A 23,385-nucleotide genomic window follows, 5' to 3' on the forward strand; every position below is an offset into this window, starting at 1 on the left:
GGCATCTCGATAAAGTCCAGTAGGCAACAAATGCTCTGTAACTGGGAATATGATTGACAGCAAAATCGCAATGGGAGTTGCACTGGGGTCAATAATTCCCAAATTTAACACGTGGTGAAAGGCATTCTCAATGTGAAGGGCACTGTAATTGGGGTCAGGGGCTGGCAGCCAGAATGTAATGAGAACGAGAAAACCTCATTCTAAACAATGTGTGTCATCAAGGTTAATTGGTGCACAGTCACGTGCAACAGGAGTGTAATTGGGGCCTGGGAGAAGCAGTGAGCGTAATAGAGGTTAGAGAGTGAATGATTTACTGATGAGTATGATGGAGGTTAGGAGACGGCCCGTTGTAATTGTATGTTTCAGGTGGATGTGGGTTTATTTGTAACTTTTTAACAGCAAATTGAATTTCAAAGTATATAGAAATAAACACATATACAGAACATATAGTTCACTGAAAAGATTTTAATTGATTTGGAGCAACGTAGCTTTGTAGCCATGATACAGATCATCTAAACAGGAGACTTGGGTTTACACAACTGTTTATAAAATAGGAGAATGCAGGATAAAAACTAAAACCAATTCATGTACAATGCAAATAAAACAACTTAGTGGTCAGCAGAAGGTCAGTTATCAGACAGCTGGGTTATTATTTGTATCAGTGATTTTTGCCCTCTAATTGTGTCGTCTCCTCACTTGAAAGCACTGGTTATCATTGATGTACCACGAAATGGCATTGATAGTGGTCTGTCTCCTCATTAAAAGCAGAGTCTGGGCAAGGAGTGTCAGTAGAACATTTATTTCTTGAGACAGATTCCACTAAGTGTGACGTTACTCTCTCTGAATATCAACTAAAAACAGTTTCTGTTGGGATTCACTGGTAGACCAGGTGAGCAATCAAGAGCAGGAACTTTATTTATTTTCCTGAAATCCTTTTAAGATCGCTGGGTAAACTACGTACCATGGTCCCTACTCTGATTGCTTACCTGGTCCACATTTAGCGGCAAGCCCACCCACGTACCTGACTCCCGGTGTTTCCAATCCTGCCTCCGGTTACACATGCAGTATGTCTGGCCGATCTCCTACGTACACAGATAGCAGGTCTGTGGATAATAATGACTGGATGTGCAATAAGTGAACCAGAATGCTAATGGAGATTTATTGTTATAGTGGATTACTGCGCTATCAGAGTTGTATGTCTTGAATCATTTGGTAGTGGAGACTCAGGACTTCCATGATGTGACTAGCAGGTTCTAAAGTATTACCTGCTGCCTTTGTACATAATGCTCACTTTCCATTCCCAATCCTACATCAGTAAGCCAAGATCGGCTGCTCTGGCAAAGAGAGTATAAATCCGAGGAGGTGTCATCAAGCAATACTACACCATATCCAGACCCAACCTCCAGCAATGTGTCCAGGTCCAGGAACTCAAGCTTTGGAGGGAATGCACATAATAATCCCTAAGAATGACATAGTAAAATAGCTTCATTAATAAGAATGGCGATACAAGAACTTAAAAGAACCAAACCGCCCTCTCACCAGCTAGAGTGAGGTCCTGGCCTCCCATCTACCTTATCAGAGACCTTTGAATTATCTTTAATCAGACTTTATCTTGCACGAAATGTTGTACTCTTTAACTGTACAATGCAGACAGCTTGATTGTAATTAATGTAATCAATGTTTTGTCTTTGACTGGATAGCAAACAACCAAGGCTTTCCACTGTAGCTTGGTACACATGACAATGATAAACAAAGCCAGGGAGTTCAGCCAGAACAGAGGATGCTGAGAGGTGAAATTAAGGTGTCGGATGCTGCTGTGGTAACATCAGGGAGGAGGTCTTTCAGCCCATTGAGTTCATACTGGCTTTATGTAAGATCAATCAAGCTGGTTCTACTCTTCGCCTCCCGAGCCTCGCAAAAACTTCTCTTCCACGCACTATCTCCTCTCCTTCTCGGACACTCCTACTGGATCACCCAACTGCACATTCCACCCCAAAACTCTCGCTGCTTGAAGCAGTTTTTGCCAATGTCACCAATCACTTTCACTCCACGTCCTTGGTTTGCTACCCCTTTGCCAAAGGAAATCAAGTCTATCTATACCCTTTGCAGGGTTCGTACACTTGGAACAGCAAAAAATTCAAGGACTTTTCAAGGACCAAAAATCCCATCTTCAAAGACCAAAATCCAGCAAACATTGATGGTTTTTCCCAGTTTTTCTCCGTATAGGTGAGAAAATATTGTTTTTAAAACAGTTAATTTGGTGTATATATGGTTAATTAGTAAAAACTACGATGATTTTGTAGGTTTTTTTGCTTTATGCGGCGAGTTCCCCTCAACTCTCCCCGACTCTTTAACTTGTCCCGGAGCTGTGGAACCGCGGCTGGGGGACTGGAGGCAGAAGCTGCCGGCGAAGGTTCACCGGAGAGCGGATCGCCACTGACCCAGAGCCGGGACAAGGCGAGAGATAGCAGCGCCCCCTCGCAAACAACAAACCCAAGGAAACTTCCCTCCTCGCCGCCGCTCACCCCGGGGATGTGGGGCTTCTGAACAACAGCCACTACACTTGTGTTTATTCTTATTTCGCTGCACTAGAGGGAGATGGGGTTGGGGAAGAGAGTGGAGAAGCGGCGCAGATCTCGCTGGCGCTGGGAGAGAGAGGGGGAAGAGAGAGAGGGGAGAGACAGAAAGGGGAGAGAGAGGGCGTAGAGAGAGAGAGGTAGAGAGAGAGAGAGGGGGTCGATAGAGGTGGGTAGAGAGAAAGGGGGGTAGAGAGAGAGAGAGGGGGGAGGGAGAGAGAGAGAGAGAGAGGGGAGAGAGAGGAGGAAGAGAGAGGGGGTAGAGAGAGAGAGAGGGGGTAGAGAGAGTTGGGGGTAGAGAGAGAGTCGGAGGAAGATAGTCGGGGGTAGAGAGAGAGTCGGGGTAGAGGGAGCAGTGGGTGAGAGCGGGAGCGCGGGGAGGGTGTCAGAGGGTCCGGTGAAGGAGCGCCGCCACTTGCGGGAGCTGCTCTCTCCCCTCTCTCGCTCAGCGCCAGCGAGATCTGCGCCACTCCTCCACTCTCTTCCCCGGCCCCGTCTCCCTCTAGCGCAGCAAAATAACAAACACAAGTGTTGTAGTGTTGTTCAGAAGCCCTGGGGTGAGCGGCGGCGGCGAGGAGGGAAAAATAGGCAACAAAGACAAACATATCTAACAATGTTTCCTGACTTGTAATAAAAACACGCATTATAAACGATGAAAAAACGCCACATTACTGCATGAATGAATACTTTTATCACAAAAAGTGAATTTTCAAGGACCGCACGAGCCCTGCCTTTGTGATATTCCATCCCTTTGTCAGTTTTCTGCACAACCTCTTCAGTTGCAGGGAGAATGACCTCAGCCTCTCCAGTCCATCTACAGAACTGCAGTCCCTCATCCCTGGAATCACTTCAGTAAATCTCTTCCACACATCTCCTAAACATTCACATCTTTCCTCCAGCTCCGCCGAACCAGAGTTTTATGAAGGTTTATCATTATTCCTTGTTCTCGTACTCTTTGGCTTTATAAAGCCCAGGAACCTGAAAGCTTTTTTTAAAGCAACTTTCTCAATCTCTGCTGCTACTTTTAATAATTTTTGCAGAGATATCCCCAGATCTATTTGCTCTTATGCCTCTTGTAGCAGTTGTACCCCCTGATTTACACATCTCCTCCTTCTCTGCCCACCTTGTCAACCACTGTCCATTCCCCTAGCCTTCCCCCATTCAATGACAAGCATATTTTAGAATAGATAGCAGCAGCTTATCTGAGCAATCAATATTTGCATTAACTTTCTGGATAGATTAATAGAATCTAGATTATGCATGTCATTTCAGAACTAATTGGACATCATGAGAATGTTTATATTTACTTACTTAATAGACAGCAATTAATAATCCATTGACCTCTGACAAGCTTTAATGTGTATATTCATACCACTAATCGACTGATAAATAACTAATCCCTGGCAAATTATGTTTTTGTGCTTGCAGGACATATAACAGGACAAACTGCACGGTTGCATTTATACTATACAGACTAATGTTTATATGTGCATCACTGGCGTTTGAGGGTGTGCCATTACATGCTGAACTGCAAACCCATGTTGGAATGTACTACATTTACCTCACAGACTAATACTCTATTTACATCACTGATCACTATTATTTGCATCACTGACAGGCTATAACATTGTATTTACATAGTTGACCTCCCCCCACCCCAATCAGCTGCCCCAGGGTTCATATCAAGCATATTTGGCAGATGAGAAACCTGCCAAATCTCCCCTGCCACCCCCCCGTTCTGCAAGCTGAGCTCCTTCGGTTGGGAAGGCGGGGCTCTTTCTACCCACCTAATCTCACCTGCCCACCTTCTCAGACCAGAGAAGGCTGGCAATACCTGGCACCCCAGGCAGCACCTGTGGGTAGAGAAATTGCTGACAGTTCAGGTCACAGACCAATTTGTGAGTTTCAACAAAAGGTCATTGACCACTAGTGTTGACCTTGGCCTTTTCTCCAGATGCACCTGACATGAATTTCCTGGCATTTCCTTATTTATACCAGATTGTCAGCATCAATTGTATTTTGATTTTGGTATCCTAAACAGCGTAACTCTGCACAAAGATTGATGACTTCTTCAATATCCTTCCCCATAAATTGGTTCTTATCGCAACTACTCTTCGGATGAAGAGGTTCTGTGCAACATTCTTTTTCAGTCCTAATTCTCTGAATTTTACTTTTTAATTTCACTTCACAGAACACTTTGCTTGGGCAACCTAAATAATTGAGACTGAATTCTATTTCAACCATTGAGCTTAGAGAGAGGGTGGGGGGAGGGGATGGTGATAGTGGGAAAGGCAGATCTAGTGGTGATGGGCAGAATATGGGAATGCAGCCAAAATATGGGAAGCTACTCACACCCTCTGGGCTGTCACTTTGATGGGTCCCAGATGAGCTTATAATCCAGTTTACCAATTAATCTACGGACCATCCAATTTCAGAGTCAGGACAAAGTGATGAAGACAACAGTACAATGTACCAAAATCATCAAAAAATAATTGCCTCATGGATAACTGACGTTCTGCTTTAAATCTCGGGCATACTTTTGGCAAACAAGAGAATTTACCAAAACACAATGTGCTTTTTTAAATATATTACAGTGTATATAGGTATATAGCTATATAGTTTGTTGCTTTAAAATACAGGAGAAAGTGAGATACATAGAAAATAATGACGACTGCTGTGTGTGAATTCACACCTGACGCTTGTCCCTTGTGGCATTTTGTAATCTGCAATGCAAGCACATTTGTGGTTTCCAGAACGCACTGCACATGCGTTGGGTGATGTTCCGTGGGGTGGGTGGGGGCATGGATTACATAATTTGTTGATGGATCCCTCCCTACAATGGCTCCGTGCACAGGATCATCTCCAGCTCCTGCCGATATAGTTTGCCCCCATGAGACAGGGACAAGATATTTTTCTTGTATGCAGTTACTTTCTTAATATCCATCTCCTAGGAGGGGGGAGTTAATAAACAATGCATCAGATAACAATACTGGTCATGTCACATGTAATAATTATATCCACCACCCTCTCCTCTTGACTCCATCTTCCCTTTTATTAACCTTGTCAGCCTTCACCCACACCTCCCCGTCCCCCACCTGACTCCAGCTGCCCGTCATTTTTCACGCCTCCTCAGTCACCTACTGCTGCCCGTCTTAGACCTTCTCTCCTCTTTATACGGGCTAACGTTCTTCTTCACTCTCAGTTGACAGTTCCCCACCGCTCATAAATGCTGCTAAACCTGCTGAGTTCCACCAGCAGACTGTTGTCGCCTGTTCTGAAACTTGCGCTTGGGATGGTATGGTAGCTGTATAGAGTGTTTGTGCAGTGTAGACAGTCTTTAAACCTGACTACAATTGCAGCCTTCCTGGGAGTGTTTGATAGGGCACCATAGAATGAATTGTATTCTGACCTTTCCTGTTTCTGGACTGCAAGTGTGTTTTGAGATAGGATAGTATGATTCTTGCTTCTAATGTGCACATTAACTGTCCTACGAGTGGTTAATGGGTGAATATTGAGGGATCTTTAATCTGCATCAAAATTGTTCTGTTCCTGTGTTGGGCATGTCTGACAATTTCCAGGGAGCTAAATTGTTCTGTCTCTCCTTTGGGTGTGCTTGATGAAAGAGCAGAGGGCATGCCTTACATCCTATCCATGGAGAATGTTGTTGGCATGGAGTAGAGGTCTTTACTCTACATCTAACCCATGCTATGGATACCATGGGAATGTTGGGCGAAGCAGATGAGAAAGTCGCTTGAATTCCTAGCACCGATCAGGGTAAAATGAGCACCCATACTCTTGGATATTACTGCTTCATTCACCAAAGACCCACCTTTTTATTTCTCTCATACAAATCTCTCAGTAAAGCATCCAGCTCATGACTGTCGATGTAACCGTTTCCATCCTGAGAAGACAGACAGAAACCACAGAATGATATGGTGAGAAATGCCAGTCAACAGGAACAGTCAGAGGGCAGCCTGCTCTGCTGAGCAAGGGACAATGTTCTTTGTATCACAGCTCTGGGCTTTCATCTGAAAATCTTTTCTTTGTGGAAACCTTGACGAGCATCTTAATCCTCAGGGTCAGGTTGCTTTGCACGTTCAACGTGCACCTGCACCACCCCCAGATCCTCCTGAAAGCGGCAGGGGTAGGCTAGCAGAACCCAGGTGGCAACTGCTGAGACTGAGACCTCAGTGTCAGGCCATGATGCAACACCAACCAAACCCAACAGTGAGCATGTAAAGGTATTTCCCTGCAGATCTGACAGACACCCACTTTTCCTGAGGCTATGGTCTAATCTCTCTAAATTTAGGAACCATCCTCACAGGGTGTACACTGTCAAACTGCCCAAATCCCCGAGAATCATTTTCCATTCTTGTAAATTTAAGGCAGAATAGGGTCATCCTCAGCTCATCTATCTTACTATCTTGACCCAAACATTGGGCTGGTGGTTCAGGTATGGGTGTCCTGAATCTCTGGGACAGTTCACCTGAGACTTGTCCATCTTCAGAAGTGAGGGGGGGGGGGGGGGGGGGAGGAATGAAAGGAGTGTCAAATTCACCCATTAAGGTAAAAACCTGCGGATCCAGGAACAACTTCAATGGATATAACTACAAAGCAGAGGTGATAATTACCCTGTCATAAAATGTGAATATTGCATTGAACTCCTCTGCATTCAATTTCATGCCCTGTAAATGCAAAAAACATGCATTAGAAACATTTAACACTGTTTATTTTAGGTCAATTCTCCAGACTATAATCTCCACATTGTCTTATCTGTTTCAAGTTGATTTATGGCTTCTGTGTTTGAGCCCTGGAGTCATTTTTCCATCACCTCCCATTGCTCCTCCCTGAACACACAGTTGAGTGTAACAGATGAGGCTCGAGGGCTGGGAGAATGGACCCCCTTTTCCAGGACCCAATCTCAGCTGCAGGTGGGGACTCTTCCTCTAGGAAGACTGAAGGAAGGCAGCAGGAAGTGTGAGGAAGATGAGACTGGAGTTGTAAGTTAACCACTGGAAGTGCGGAGAGACTCCGAAGAAGCCAAGCTCTGTAACCACAATGCCCTCATCACTAAGACTGTCCTCCTCTGACACCTTGTTCCTGCTGTGAGTGTCGAGCACGGACACAGTGATTCTGGGACCAAAGCTACATGTCTTATCTTCTGAAAGTGCCTTCTACCCCAAAACTCAACCATAACAACCTCTACTTAACCCCACACACATCTCCTAAAGAGTCCAAGTAAAAATCTAACTCTCATGTTCACAGCTTTGGCCCGTCCTATTTAAAAAAAAAAAATTGGGGATCCGAAAGTTACTTCATTATTTCTCAAAATGAATAATCAAGAGTTTGTTACATACCATTGAGAAAAAATTAAACTTCACAAAATTATTTAGGAATTCTGTAACTCAACAAATTAGCCTCGGTAATGAAAAGTTCAAATTACAGAACTCTTGATAAATATTCTCATTTCCCAAACTAGAAGGGACCAAAGCCAACAAGGAAACCACCAACAGTTTTATTTCACAAAATAGCCAATGTTTCTGTAAAGCTAGTTTTACACAAAAGCAAGTTTGATGATCCACTCTCACCATTCAGCCCCATGAATGTGGGTTGCTCCACCAATTTTTAGCCACACAGTCCCGTCACCTCTCCTTCTGCTCTGAATGAGGGATTAATTTGCATGCAGTGTTTGTCTTTTCTCAGCTTCGAATGTTGCTTGAGAGAAAGGTGGGAGGTGGATGTGATTGTGGGGCTGCAAGATTGTAACTCAGAAGGCTGTGGAGGCCAAGTCAATGGATGCTTTTAAGGCAGATAGAAATAGATTCTTGATTAGTACGGGCATCAGAGGTTACGGGGAGAAGGCAGGAGAATGGGGTTGAGAGGGGTTAGATCAGCCGTGATTGAATGGCAAAGTAGACTTGATGTGCCTAATTCTCGTCCTATCACTTATGAGCTTCCTGAATGGCCTGACTCAGTTCTTCCAGCCGCAGTGAGCACCAGGTGTTCTCCTGAGGATCAGACACATGGTTAGGGCTGAGAATAGGAGCTTTGTACATTATCTGAATCATGGTGTAACTGCCCTGGGAGTGGTTGAAGAGGTTTTATACTCAGTATTCTCTTAACACCAAACACAATTTCAATCAACCACAATGCCCAATGTTTTAGGGTGGCTGTTATGGCACCCACGTTTGCCACCGTGACAGATGAAGTTTTGTGAGGCATGTTGGTAGTTTATAAGGAGGTGCACACTCCCTCCATTTACGCTGTCCTTCTCACAGCCTCGGGGCTCCCTGACCCCTATCAACTTTGACCAGGCATGGGCTGCTTCAACACTGAGGAAGCTTGACATCTTACAGGACCCACAGGCCATCCATTACCATTCACTCACATCAATGGAAAATGGTAGCAGTGTGTATCATCTACAGGATGCACCAGTAACTCACTAAGCCTTCTTTGACATCACCTTCCAAACCCACTACCTTTATCAGCTGGAAGGACAAGGGCAGCAAAGGTATGTGGACACCATCACCTGGAGGTTTCCTGCCAAGCCACACACCATCCTGAATTGCAAACAATGTGGCTGCAAGAGCAGGTCAGAGGTTAGGAACCCTGCAGCAAGTAGCTTGCCTCCTCACTCCCCAAAGCCCGTCCACCATCTACAAGGATCAGGTCAGGAGTGCGATGGAACACTTTCCACCTGCCTTAATGAGTGCAGTTTCAATAAACTCTATAACACACAGGACATAGCAGCCGCTTGATAGGCACCCCATCCACAACTGTTCACTCACTCCACCACCAGCGGCACTGCAGCAACTCACCACTTCTCCTTAGTCAGCACTTTCCAAACTCACCACCTCAAGAGCCAGAAGGACATGGGCAGCACAAGCATGGGGAACACCACCAGCTGGAACATGCCCTCCAGGCCACAAAGTTCTTGACTTGCAGGGTCACTATTGCAGGGTCAAAATCCTGGAACTCCCTTCTTAACAGTGTTGTGGGTAGCCCCAGACCTCAAGAACTAATTGCTTAATTTAACTCAGCACCACCTTCTCAAGGACAATAAAATGCTGGCTCAGTCTGTAAAGCCCAAATCCCTTGAATGAAAAACAAAGCTCCCAGGAAAAATGCAGCATTCCTACCTTCATTGCATTTAACCAGTGAAGAGTCAGCATTACACTGGTTGCCAACTTAGCAATCCTCCACAGAGCACTGACCGGGTAGAGTGATCTCGGTCATCCAGTCTGAATACTCCCAGGTTTCTAACACTTACTGCACCTGTCTGAGGAGTGTTGATGCGACACTGGAACAACAGATTTACTTTAAAAATGACACCCACTTCGGGTGGGATCTGTTATGCTGGGAAACTGCCGCTCTCCCCAGGTTTGGTGCTGAGATGCTGGTGTTGACTGGGGTGGTCGGTTGCTTAACACTGATGTGGAGATGTGACCGTTGCTGGGGCCTACCCCTTCTGCTGATGGGCCACCTGGATCCTACGGTTTCTTACATCATCCCACTTGTGATGGGACCTACTATCTCTTCCGAGGTTAGTTTGACTGCACAACTCTCCCCAGCCCGGCTGACTATGGTGACATGATCCATGGCCAGCAGCACACCTCTCTATATACAGTGAACCCTTCTTAGTGTTGACTATGTTAACTTACCCATTCCCAAGCAATAGGAGAGATACCAATGTATTATTTCTAATTCTTACTGGACGTGCCTTGGGAGTGTTTGGTGTGATATTGGAACAGAAGATTTACTTGGTGTTCTGCTTATGGTTTGCCTGGCCTGGGAGTGTATGACAAGGTAGTGTCGAAGAAGCCATACTCTGCATTTACTCTGCACTCTTCCCACCTTGTAAGTGTTTGTGTGGAGGAAGGATTAACTTGGTGCTGAATCTGTGCTGTTCTTGCCCGTTTGAGTGTGTGATGGGAGAAGAAGGGAATTTTGCTGGGTGTAACTCATGTTGAACCAACCCTGGCATTGTTGGATGAGCCAGATGGAGTTTTGCTTGGTTCTAAATCCTGGGAGTTCTAAATGCTAGAGAACCAACCATTCAGCCTCAGTTAATGGTTGATTTAAGAATATAAAGGACCCAGCTCCATCCATCGACCAGACAGCCATGTAAATCAGCCACAAAATTAGTGAAAGTCAGATGAAGCAGCTTTACACAGTAATAACCCTGCCCTGGGAGTCTTTGCTGGGACAGTGTAGAGGGGGGGGGGGGGGGGGGGAGGGTTCACATTGTTGATCACATGCCATTCTTGTCCTCTAATGTTTGATGGGAGAGGATTAAGGGAATTTGATGTGAGATTTGAGCTATCCTTTTGATGAGTCAATATAGAGTGTGCTGAACCCTGGAACCTTGACTGAAGAGAGGAGAGAGGAAGAGAGAGAGGACAAAAGACAGTGAAAAGGATTGATGTACTCATGGGCAGAGACACAGGCAGAAAAAGGGATAGAAACAGGAGAGAAGAGAAGTGGGAGAGAGATAAAGCAAGACGTTCGTAGAGAATAAATTAGAGGGTGAGAATGAAGTGGATGTACAGAACACCACAGTGAGACACGGAAGGACGGAGGGAGACGGCGACAAAAGAGGAGCAGATGCAGGTGACGAGCGGGAGGCCGCGACACCCTAGAGAGCAGAAGGAAGGCAAAAGATTTGATAAATGGGCAAGGGCAAGAACCAAACACAAAAACGGATGCACACTCCCACACAAATAAACATGCATACAAACATACAATCACATGCACACACCCACAATTACTGAAGGCTATTTGGTTAAGCTGAGGCTCACAATCTGAATGACCTCGGTACCTGCTCTGATAATCTACTCTATTGCCCTGCCCTGTTGTTGGATGATCAAGCTCTGGTTGGTTTTGTGGTTACAAACATGCCTGGAAACATCATCTCTTTGGGCAATGCTTTAATGTCTCACAGGACAGAACATAATCAAAAACCTGATCACATACATGAAAAGAAAGATAAACACACTATGCACACCAATAAACTATATAAAGTGTGGTAAATGCATGTACACTACTATATGGAGGTGTGATTAGCGTGTTGTTAATAGGCTAAACTTAGGTAATGGAATTATGGGTTAGTTCGTAGTAGAGTTAGAAAGGTTGTGATAGTCATTCTACCTACATTATGGGGAGACAGGAAACCATGTGAAGAAAGGGAAGGTCAGAGGAATAATTGAAGAGTGTTCTTCAACTGAAGAGCTTCAAAATCTCGTTTTTGGCAAAGTTCCATCGGCAGCTGGTGAACTGAAGAGATCAGCAGGGTCTGGAAGCATCACTCTGGAGTGGGATGGACACACCTGACTGGCTGGATAAAGGGGACAGGACAGCCTGGTACCTGTGGGCAGGTGGGACAGTTAGATCAATGATGCTGGTGCTATCAATGGGCTTACCCGGAATATGTCTTAGCAGAACGTACCTTGGCCGCTGAGTAGAGTCAGAGGGAAGGAATAATCACAACTTCATGACCCAATAGAGAAAGGGTTGGTTACAAATTTGTTTTTTATGCTTGGTCTGTTCATGGGGTTAAGTGATTGAGATAGTGACAGATGGGAACTTTTCCAACCACATGAAATTAAGGTTTCACCCTGAGCATGAGGGGAAACAGGCTGGCAGCTGAGTGGGTGTTTTCTGAGGACACCTGGATCAGATGAGGGGATGGAGCCTAAGAAAGAAACCAAGAAATATCTGCTGCCCACAGCCAATGCCAACATCTTGTGGTATACTGTCTAACTGACCTGTAACCTGCTATGGTCATTCAGTATCATTACACTAATATAATAACCACAATTTCTTCATGGGCTAATAACACTGTTCTATTCCTGGTCTTTTAGGCAACCTGGAATCCTTGGAGCCCATTATTGTCTTCCAATGTGCACCTCATACCTGAAGCAGGCCTTAACTGGAGGGCACAACCTGCTGTCACCTTGGTCATGAGGTGCATGCTGACCCAGGATTTTATCTTTTCCCAGCTACTTTCTTCTTTCCACCCGTGTCTCCTGTTGGCAATGTCTTGGGGCCCTTGATTAGCACCAGCCCCTCAACTCCATTTCTCTCCCAATCATTTGTCTGACCCATTAACCAGTTCCAAACAACCCTTTTCCACATTACTTCTCTCCCACTTCTCCATGACCAATCCCCCATCCCAACTGTTACCTCCACCTCTGACATCTTCCTGCTGTTGTCCACTCCCCATTCTGCCAGCCCACTGGAATATCCTGTTAGCTGCATCCATAGAAAGGATGGAGATTGCAGTCTGAAAGCCTTTGGTTTAATGTAGAGGGTCAGGTCCACCACCCACAGCACTCCACACAAGACTAGGCTGTACCCTCTGATGCAACAGTAGCAAAACTTAATTTCTAGCACTTAGTGGTGGCCTGATGTTAGTCTCCTATTTATTTAACTGGCCCCAACATCTCTAGTCACCATTCACAGAGATCGATCTGGCCGTCATATTACTTGGCCATCCATCTCACGCTGACTTTACACTCTTTGTCAGATCGCTACCTCTCCATATCAGTCTGTGCTCATAGAATTTTTGTCAAGGTCTTGTTTTTTTTTACAATTTCGAGGTTCTATTCTTTGTTCCCAGAGTAAGATCTGTCTGCAGCCTTTAAATTGAGCAAATCCAGCATTTCCTGGAACACCTGTGTTCTAAATATTGGGAATACTGATGCTTTGTTTCTGATCTCTGCCACCTTGGGCAGCCAACACGGCCACAGGGGGAACATGCAAACACCACACAGGCAGCATCAAAGCCAAGGACTGCACCTGAATCTCTGGAGCTGTGAGGCAGCAGTAATAACTGCTGCACCACAACGCAGCCCTCACATTGCCCAATTATTATTTATCTCCCTGTCTGGGGTAAACCCGAGTCCTGGTAAACTCAATTAATCATCACTTAATGATTAAACATGATCCTGAGATTATGACCACGTATTCACTCCCTTGCCAAGTCAGCTATTTCCAGAGACACAGAAGACTTCTCTAGCCTAAAGAAAGTTCGTGACCCAAAGCATTTTCTGTCAATTTCCCTACACAGATGCTGCCTGACACACTGGGTTCCTCCAGCAGTCTTGATTTGCTCAGCTATTTCCAGTCTGGATCCTCGCTCGATTCTATCCTCTTCTCATCCACGCTTTTGTCAACTCTAGACTGACAGTTTCAATGTCCTTCCATCTTCCCTTTTCTTCAATGACTGCTCCTCCAAGGCCCTGCTTCCCTATTCCCTGGACTACACCGATGTCTGTTTTTGCTGACCTGCTCTGATTTCTGGTTTTCCTGTGCCCACTGTTACTCCACATCCCTGAAACTTCTTCCAGCTCTACAACCTTCTTATTTCTGTGAAGCTCTAAATCTGTCCCTAGTGTTGACTGCTCTGCTACTGATGCCAATGTAGCTCTGGAATTCTGCCTCTAACCCTCTTTACTTTACCAGCTCCTGTAAGGCTCTACTACAATTTACAAGCTATTATCTACTTGTACTTGCCATGTTATTTAGTTTTGAAATTTCCTGTCTAAGATTTTATTAGTGAGATATATCGCGATGGTTAATGGTTCAACGTAAGTTAGGTTCTAAAACAAGGGGAAATGAACAGAGGATTGAAAGGGGGGGTGGATTGGGAGGGGGTGGATTAAAGGCCACAGATGTGAATAGGGTTTGGATTAAAGAGTAAGGAAGCAGCCGAAAATCTGGGGTTAAGAAAGTGGGAAGAACATTGAGAGGCTTCCAGAGCAAGGGCTTAAGACAACAGAACCGGAGAATGACCAGGGAGGCCAGCAGAGATTTAAATATAAATAACTGTAGAGAATGGCCAGAAGAATGACAGGAATGAGGCAGAGGGCTGTGGAATGAAAGGATGTGGGCAGAAGCTGGGGGGGGGGGGACATTAGAAAAAGGCTAAACCAGTTGAGCTGGATGCGCAGCTTTGTAGGTCAGCAAATTATCAACAACTTTTCTTGGGCGCATGAATGCATGAATAAAGTTAAACAGATTTTTTAAAAGCTCAAGCCCAAACACCCGTAACACAGAGGAAATGTGTTGTTAATATGGAATGTTGTAAGTGAAATTAAAATCACCTTAGCACTGAAACTTACCTTTGATCCTCTGTCATCCTGAGAGTAAAATAGAACTTCATCAATCTTTCACATATGTAATTAAGTTTTACCTGTAAAGAGCTCTGTTCTTCATGATGGAAACAAGTTAATTATTTATTTTCAATGTTATTGTGAGTGTTTTTCGGTGCTCAAAAACGTGTAGGAAGTCAGTGCTGGGAAATGAAACACCTGATGTTCAAGCTACCCAGTGTGAACAAAGCTCATGGGTCTGTTACAGAGGGTGGAGGCTGGGCAAGGGTCCCCTGGAGCTGCCCCAGCTTAGACTATTGCCCACTTCTGCCAGCCATTCTGGGCAGTTTCTCAGACTACTCGGGCACAGCAAGTTCTTTTGAAATCAACAGCCAGAGGAGATACAGATCTCCCATCTCATCTGGTGGATGAGAGGCCCACATTTCTGACCCACTCATACTTATTTTGTAAGTGTCCGAATAACCCCTCACCACACAAAAAGCCATGATCAGTGCAAGAACAGAGGAACAGGAAGAGACTATTCAGCCTCACAAATCCCTAATACTATTGAAGGCGATCGTAGTTAATTCTCGGACAAACTGCAAAAACATTTCTCAGTATCCATAAGAACAGATCCTCTTAAATCAACTATAATCGAATCAACTTGACGAAAGTAATCATACGGTGTAATCTTTCTCCATAATTTACGCCTTGTTGACTGGGTGTTATTCAGGTAAACCTATGCTGACCTTTGTCAAGATATATATGTCCTTCATATTCCTAGATTTGCTCTCAATTAACCTTGCTTCATCGGTGCCACTTTCTTGACCTCAGATTTTCTGCTCCTACTTCAGGCATTAATCCAATCTGTATCTGTGGCCTTATGCACTATCCATCCCCTCCCAATGTTTCAATCCCTCTGTGGGTCTGATTGATTCCCAGGCCATTGCATTCCCTCAAGGAAGCAATGGGCACATCGTTGAATATTTCCCCCAGCCTCCCAATAATCTTTCCCATGATAAACTGGGAATAGAGGTTCTGTTTCAGGAGTAAGATGTCAGGCATGTGAATGCCATCACCTACCAAGCGTAGCAGTGGGAGTGTAACTGGGGTCTCAGTATTGAAGATATTGTCTTGGGAGGGGGCACCAAGGTGAAGTGGAGACATAAAGAGTCAGATAAAGAAGGAAATAGAGGAGTGAAATGTAAAGCCAGAGGGAGAGGCAATGGGTGGATGTAGACAGGGAAAAGGGGGGCGGGGCAATAAAGGAAAATGAAGGATGGAGTGGGCAGCGGTGGAAATGAGCAGAAGGAGAAGGGGAAAGAAACAAGGTTGGTTCACTGAAGACAGACACAAAAGGCTGGAGAAACTCAGCGGGTTAGACAGCATCTCTGGAGAAAAGGAATAGGGATGTTTTGGGTCAAAACCCTTCTTCAGACTCTTTCCTCACCTATTTCTTTCTCCAGAGATGCTGCCTGATCTGCTGAGTTACTCCAGCATTTTGTGTCTCTCTTTAGTGTAAACCAGCATCTGCAGTTCCTTCCTACACACGAGGTTGGTTCACTTATCTTCCCAGTGATTTTGTAGAGCCAATGTTGGTGGGACCTTGCCAGTGCCTGGAGGTAAACCAGGAGTGGCTTAATCATGGGTCTGCATAATCTTGAGCCTCATGATTGCTTCCTGAGTTTGACCCTGACTTGAATGGCTTGGACCTTGTTGATCTTCTGCGGGCAGTTCTAAGGGTACTGGTCAGTTCATGGCTCCGCTTATTCCCAACTTCCATGTCTGAGCTTAGCTAAGCACAATGAGCTGGGGACAAAGCTGACACCACAAACTCTTGCTGTGCATATGCTTACACAACAAGGAGTCCAGTGACAAGTGCTTCATTTTGTTCGGTCAGCTGTACTGCACATCTGGACATCCAGCTCACTGTGGGGTAGCAAGAGAGTGTATTCTAGCCACAGTCATTGTTTCTGGTGCATAATGTAAGGCTCATGGTGTTGGAATATGTGTTAGCATGGATTGAAAACTGGTGGCTCATAGAAAACACATTTGGAATACATGGGTCATTTTGAGACTGGAAAGAGGTAAATAGTGGACTACTTTTGGGATCAGTTGTTGGCCTTAAATTGTTCAGTATTTACATTAATGACCTGGAGAAGGAATAGTATACCAGGTTTCCAAATTTGATGATGATATGAAAATAGGTGAAAGAGGATACCGTGATTCTGCAACAGAATATAGATAGATTGAGTGAGTGGACAGAAGAATGTCAATTGGAATTTACGGTGTGGAAGTGTAAGGGCATACATTTCAGAATGAGCAATCATGGGCAAATTATTACTTCAATGGAGAGACTGTAAGTGAGTAAAGTTCAGAAGGATAAGGTGTTCTGGTGCATGAATCACAAAAAGCTAGCTGACAGTTCCAACACATAGATAGGAAAACAAAAGGCATTTTGGTGAGGGTTTAGTTTAAAATTAGGGAAGTATTTTTCAATTGGACAGAGTGTTGTTGGGGCTTCACTTGGAATACTGCACACAGTTCTGGTATCCTTATCTAAAGAATGATAAAATAATATGAGAGACAGTTCAAAGGAGATTCACCAGGCTAATTCCTGGAATGAGAATGTTGTCCTACCAAGAAAGTCGCCTATTACGTAAATCAGCAATTTTCCAATAACTGAGGCTAGACAAAGATCTATCATGCTCTAGATTCCCTCTCTCACCTTGCAGCTGACTGTTATTTTTCCAATCTAAATACAGGAATAGGTCCAAAGTCAGGAGAATATTGGAGAATGATAGTGAAGGCCTATCACTTACATTGTCCAGCCCAGGCTGATGTGATGAAAGTCTATGTCTGCGTGAAATGCATTTAGAGGTGAGCACAATGTTTTTTCCATGCCAACAATACAAAATATCTTTATGGGCTTGACTGGTAATTTTACTCAGTAATTCTAGAGTGGGCAGACATTTGGAAGTGAAAATGTGACCTTGGTCCATTAGTCATGGAGAGCCACAGAGACTTAGAGAGACATAACACAGAAACACGCCTATCAAGTCAGCACCGACCATTTAGCACCCATTTTTATACAAGTTCTACCCTAACATATTTAATTCTCCCCGCATTCCTTTCAGAACCCCACAGTTTCTACCCCTCATTTACACACCAGGAACAATTTATAGCAATTAGCCTACCAACCAGCAGGTCCTCGAGGTGTAGGAGGAAACAGGAGCTCCCGGAGGAAACCCATGCAGTCAAAAAGAGACCATACAAACTCTGCACAATCAGTACCCAAGGTCATCATCAAAACAACACAACTAGCTGTGCAACTGTGATGCACTTAGAGTGTAGGACCTAGGGACACATGTGATACAAACTGATACCCATACCTGTCACCTGGTGCAAAGTGGGAATAGTTTCATTTGCCAGCACAGACATCCTCTTCTGGACGAAATGTGAAACTAACAAAATTCTTACCAAAAATAAATTAATTTAATGCAGCAGACACATTGTAAAGACACGAGACAACATATAGGACACAATGACTTGCTTCTTCTGATGGACAACCACAACTTGGACTTGTTTTTAATACAGCAAAACATGACAAAGCAGGGCTGAGGGCAGCAAGCAACTGTCAGGGAGCCAAGAAAGATGACGAAAGGTGTGGGTGCAATGATGGCAGAGAGCTAGTTGAATGGCTAGGCTTGAGAGGAAGTGACAGAGATAATAGAGCAATGAGAACTGAAGATGGAGAGCTTTGGAGGGGCTGGCGAGTATAGATGCTCATAACATCAGGATTTGCCATGTTTAAGATACAATTATTGTGGAAATGTGTCAGGACAGCAACATCGAAATTTGGAAATAAAAAAACAATGTATTGGAAGCTGCAATGAGACGAGACAAGAACTGGATGGCTGATTCATTCAGGAGCTGGAACCTGCATGGAGTGAAAGTTGGGGAATGAGGAAAAAGGAAATCTGAGCACAGAGATGCTGAGGGTAGGGTAGAGGGCAGTGAAAACAGAGTGGCCTACGTTATAGGAGTAAAAACGGGAGATGATCTCAGAGTCCAGGATTAAACAGGGACTAAGACTGCACACTGATGGCCTTAAACAAAGTGAGAAGTCACGACAGAGAGCAGGCTGAAGGCTCAAAGGTTGGATCACTGAGCATTCTCACCGGCATTTCAATGGAGACATTTCTAAATAATCCATTATCTGATTTTGAACAGGAGGCTTGACAACCCAACATGGTGATGGAATCAAGGGAGCTCCATACTGGGCTTCTGAAATCTGACCCTTGCTTCCTCAGTGTTGCTGTGATGCTATGTGTAGATGAGAGGCAGCAGACTGCTGACTGACCCAGAAGATGGATCTACTGCAGGAATGGTCCCAGCTGTATTTGGACAGGAATGAAAAAAATACTGGACAATGCTGTGGAGCTGGCGGTGGAAGACAAAAGGCTGATGTGTCAAAAACCATGAAGAGTTCCATGAAGACAATAACTGATCAGGTATCACAGTGCAAGTTAAAAAGTCCTATCACCCATAGGGCTTTTGCTATGTACGGATCAATGATCTGGGCTGAAGAAAGGATAGCAATGGAAATGCAGCAAGGGAGTGTGAACATGGATGCCTGTCCTTCAGAGTCTGGCCAGAATGTTTCATCAGAAGGCTTCAGCAATATCATTGGATGATTATTGCAAATGTTATGGGACAATGGCAAGTTACACTTAATGTCATTTCTTCTGCCTGTTACAAGGAACAGGTGGGTACATTCCATTCCACATTCCCTGATGGCCCATGGGTAAATGGGCCATAGAATTTATCTAAATTGTAAAACTCAAGAAGTCAGACCCCAAATTAAATCTCTGACGTGTTTAGTTAGGAGACCTCAGCTGAGTGTCAGGAACAGACATGACACCCTGGACAATGCAGGGGCAGTTGCTCCCAATCACTGGCCTGTGATAGAGAATGGATGTGTGAGGGCACTAGAAACGCTCAATGCACTGACTCTGCTGCCCTGCAAAGGTACCTAGGCAGCCATGGTTCAGGCGCACAGACGAAGGCTGAGCACGCAGGTGAACTTGTGTATGCGGGACTGCGTACTCAGCTTGGCAACATTTCAGGAAAAGGAGTAAAAAACAGGAAAAATCAAGCTCAGCACACTTACCTGGAACTTAAGCAAAAAATTTTCATGGACAGGTAATAAACTAAAGGAAGTAAAAAGAAAGAATTAGTCTTAAAGAGATAGAACACTGATCCTTACATATCATACAAAACGCCCCCCTGAACCGCATGTTTGGAGTGTGCAGAGGTACCGTCTGTTGTGGACTTGAGTGCTGTGCTGAGATCATCCTGGATCTCAGTCTATGGCACAGAAAACAGCTGTGGTGGCAGGAGACAGAGGGGGCTTGAATGGCCAGAATGCTTTCCAGAAGTACCTGTAGGGACACTCTCCCATGAAGCCTGTGAGCAGACTCCCTTCCAACACGAAGGACAAATTCCCTTCCAACCCTAAGGACAAATGTGCCAGCTCCTTGGGGAACTGGCACACAGGGTCTGCTGGTGCTTTCCTGACAATTCAACCCATTCACCCTGCACTAATGTTCAGCTTTTGACCAGCATGTAACCCCTTGCCTTTCGCCAAGTTAAACTTAATTTGCCACAGGTCCACTTGTTTGAACACTTTCCTTCTGGCTATCCTCCACAGCTGATTTTTTCTCCATATTTGACGGGTGTTATGTCAAGTCACAAAACTGACCAACAGGAAAAGAGCAAATCTTATCTTCATCAGGTCTAAATACTTCCTCTCACCCTTCCTTGATTCACATCCCAATTCCAATCACACCCTGCCAGTATTTTCATCTCCTGGGAGCCATCTCGAGAGACTAACTTACCGTGCCATCTCTGAAAGACCCAGCTTCCCATCGCTGTTTGCATCAAACATTTTCAGCTGTAATAGAAAATAGACATGGCATGGTGACTGATTCCAGCACCCACGTTTTTTTCTTTGTGCCAGCGGTGCTTGGAGAATGAATGGCGTTTGTTTAACAAGGAGTGAAGCCGCGGGTTAGGACGAGGGAGGATCCACAATCAGTTGGGAGAGTCGGTAGCCAGAGTTCAGGGTTTGAGAGGGGTAGCCAGGGAACGGAGGGTCAGGATGTAGGTGACTGGCACCAGATGGGTATGCCATGCAGCTGCAGGGGCAGCACTCTCCATCCAGAGACAGCAGCCGGGAGAGATAAGGGTGTTGTGGATCTAACCCATGCACAGCTACCACTCACTATTGTTTGTGTGTACTCCTGCAGTTTCTTGTCATCGTAGTGTCTGTTTGCTTTCTTCAAGAGGTCCATCAGGAAACTCTGAAGGGAGACATGGTCCAGGTTTAGTTATCTCACATTACAAACACTACTTGCAGCATACGACGTATCTGGTTTCTTTCAACCCTCCACTTCCAGTCAACGAGATGGTGGCAGTGTGTACATCAGCTCATCCGGCCACTCCCTTTGCCAAAATACCTCAAGGGAAAATCTCAGCTGGTTGTCAATGTTACTTTACCCTCAGTAACCGAGAGTACCAGCTAACCACCTCTAAGACAGGAGACGACTGACTTTTGTGGGGAGCCAGTTGAGTGACATCATGGATCGCTACCAAATAAAACCTGAGAGGCTGTAAACTGGCTGTCCCACTGAACGATGTCTGCCTGGCCACTATGACAAGGTGCTGAAGAAGGTGAGTGGCACACTTGTACTTCATCAGCTGTGGCATTGAGTAAAGCAGTCAGGACATCATGTTATAGTTGTACAAGATGTTTGACTGCACACCAGAGAAACGATGTGATTGAGCTAGAGAGGGTGCAGAAAAGATTCTCAAGGATGTTGACAGGGTTGGAGAGCTTGAGTTACAGGGAGAGAGAGAGGCTGGATGGGCTGGCACTGGTTTCCCTAGAGTGTAGGAGGCTGAGGAGGGATCTTATAGAGGTACACAAAATCATGAAATGCATAAATAGGGTGGATGGTCAGTCTTTTCCCAGGGCTGGGGAGTCTAAAAATAGAGGGCATTGGTTTAAGATGAGAGGGAAAAGATTTAAAGGGAACCAGAGGAGTAGGTTTTTCAACAGAAAGTGGTAGATATATGAAACGAGCTGCCAGAGGAGGTGGTAGAGAAAGATAAAATGACACACTTAATAGACATTTGGACAGGTTGATAGATAGGAACGATTTCGAGGGATATGGGCCAAACGCAGGTAATGGGATTAGGTCAGGTAGACACTTTGGTGGGCATGAGTTAGACCAAAAACCTGTTACCATGTTGCATGATTACAACTCTCTGAACACACCCTAATCATGCCAGGCATCGAGACTAAACCTTGTATGTGCAGAATTTGTCCTTAGGGTTGTGTTACTGAGTTTGATGTCTCCAAGCCACCCATTTAATGTGCTTGCGCCAATTCATATTCTGAGCCCCCTCCCTACAAGGAGGCACCATCTCTCTTCTGGCCTGGTGTGGACAGAACAAGCAATTGTAGGTTTGCTAGCAATGACGGCTCTTTGTCCGTGTATGCTGGTGGGTTACATGTGAAACAGGGAGAACCTGTGGCCCTGATCCATCAACCAGAGATTGTTGGAAAGACCTGCACTTGTATGGCAGCCTTCAGGACACAGAGAACAAACATGAATCATTGTAGAATGGCAGGAATAATGGTCCATTCTTGTCGGCTCACGGAATCATGTTCGCATTTCCCTGTCATCGCGCGCCAAGCCTGGACTGCTGGCAGGAGGAAACCCCTGCAGCAAATATGCTGCCCTGGCTGGACTTGTCCCAGAATTATCACTGTGCGACTTAATTAAACGTCTTCTACCATAATTGGATCTTTTACGGACTGATAAATAATAGTGGACATCGAAAGGGAGAGTGGACATCTCCAAGATTTCCCCTCTGGTTGTTTGCAATAACGTTAATTGGATTCATCTTTGAGTACTGGGAGAGAGCGGCTGAGGTTGTTGGTCTCCTGATTACTTTCATACCCTTCAGAATCATGTCCATAGGATGTCCTGGTGAGTTGCTGCCTGATTTTCTACACTTATTGTGTCCACCACAAATCACTGTAGTGTGGTGTTTGGTGTCCACCATGTTTGATTGCTGTTTACTAATTCCATACGGGACTCAGACATCTGTTAGTGATCATTAGGGTAAGTGGCTAGGCAGGCGTCACAGGGAGCTAATGGGACCCCACTGGGTGGGAGTGATTCTGAGCTCAGTTTCCCGCCACAGAGAGCCTTTATGTGGGCAACTCCCGGGGGAAGGTCCAGTATCCAAACGGTGGAGTGACTTACAGTGCCCTCCATACAGTTTGGCTCAAAGATCCACCATTTATTTATTTGTCTCTGTACTCCACAATTTGAGATTTGTAATAGAAAAGATCACATGTGCTTAAAGTGCACATTGTCAGATTTTAATAAAGGCCATTTTTATACATTTTGGTTTCACCATGTAGAAGTTACAGCAGTGTTTATACATAGTTCCCCCCATTTCAGGGCACCATAATGTTTGGGACAATGGCTTCACAGGCATTTGTAATTGCTCAGGTGTGTTTAAATGCCTCCTTAATGCAGGTATAAGAGAACTCTCAGCACCTAGTCTGTGTTCCAAACATTTGGACCATATCCCTCTAAACCTATCCATGACTCTATCCAAATGTCTTTTGCAATTGG

General features: G+C 44.9%; 1 protein-coding gene across 2 annotated transcripts in view; it reads right to left on the reverse strand.

The window, feature by feature from the left end:
* Window positions 1-455: 455 nt before the first annotated feature.
* Window positions 456-23,385, reverse strand: part of calb2a (calbindin 2a) — a 50,057-nt gene continuing 27,127 nt past the window's right edge. Inside the window, exons 6-12 of one of the 2 annotated variants that reach the window (XM_078400645.1) lie at window positions 20,956-21,033; window positions 20,569-20,624; window positions 19,842-19,881; window positions 14,699-14,716; window positions 7,208-7,261; window positions 6,406-6,477; window positions 456-5,523 (exon numbers count right to left, since the gene is read on the reverse strand). In XM_078400645.1, coding sequence (XP_078256771.1) covers window positions 5,410-5,523; window positions 6,406-6,477; window positions 7,208-7,261; window positions 14,699-14,716; window positions 19,842-19,881; window positions 20,569-20,624; window positions 20,956-21,033 — 432 coding nt within the window. In that variant the 3' untranslated portion in view covers window positions 456-5,409. The remainder of the gene's footprint in view (window positions 5,524-6,405; window positions 6,478-7,207; window positions 7,262-14,698; window positions 14,717-19,841; window positions 19,882-20,568; window positions 20,625-20,955; window positions 21,034-23,385) is intronic. The other variant, XM_078400646.1, reaches the window with a different exon arrangement.

This window comes from Rhinoraja longicauda, chromosome 6 (assembly GCF_053455715.1).
Source record: "Rhinoraja longicauda isolate Sanriku21f chromosome 6, sRhiLon1.1, whole genome shotgun sequence".
In the NCBI taxonomy this organism is placed as follows: Eukaryota; Metazoa; Chordata; class Chondrichthyes; order Rajiformes; family Arhynchobatidae; genus Rhinoraja; species Rhinoraja longicauda.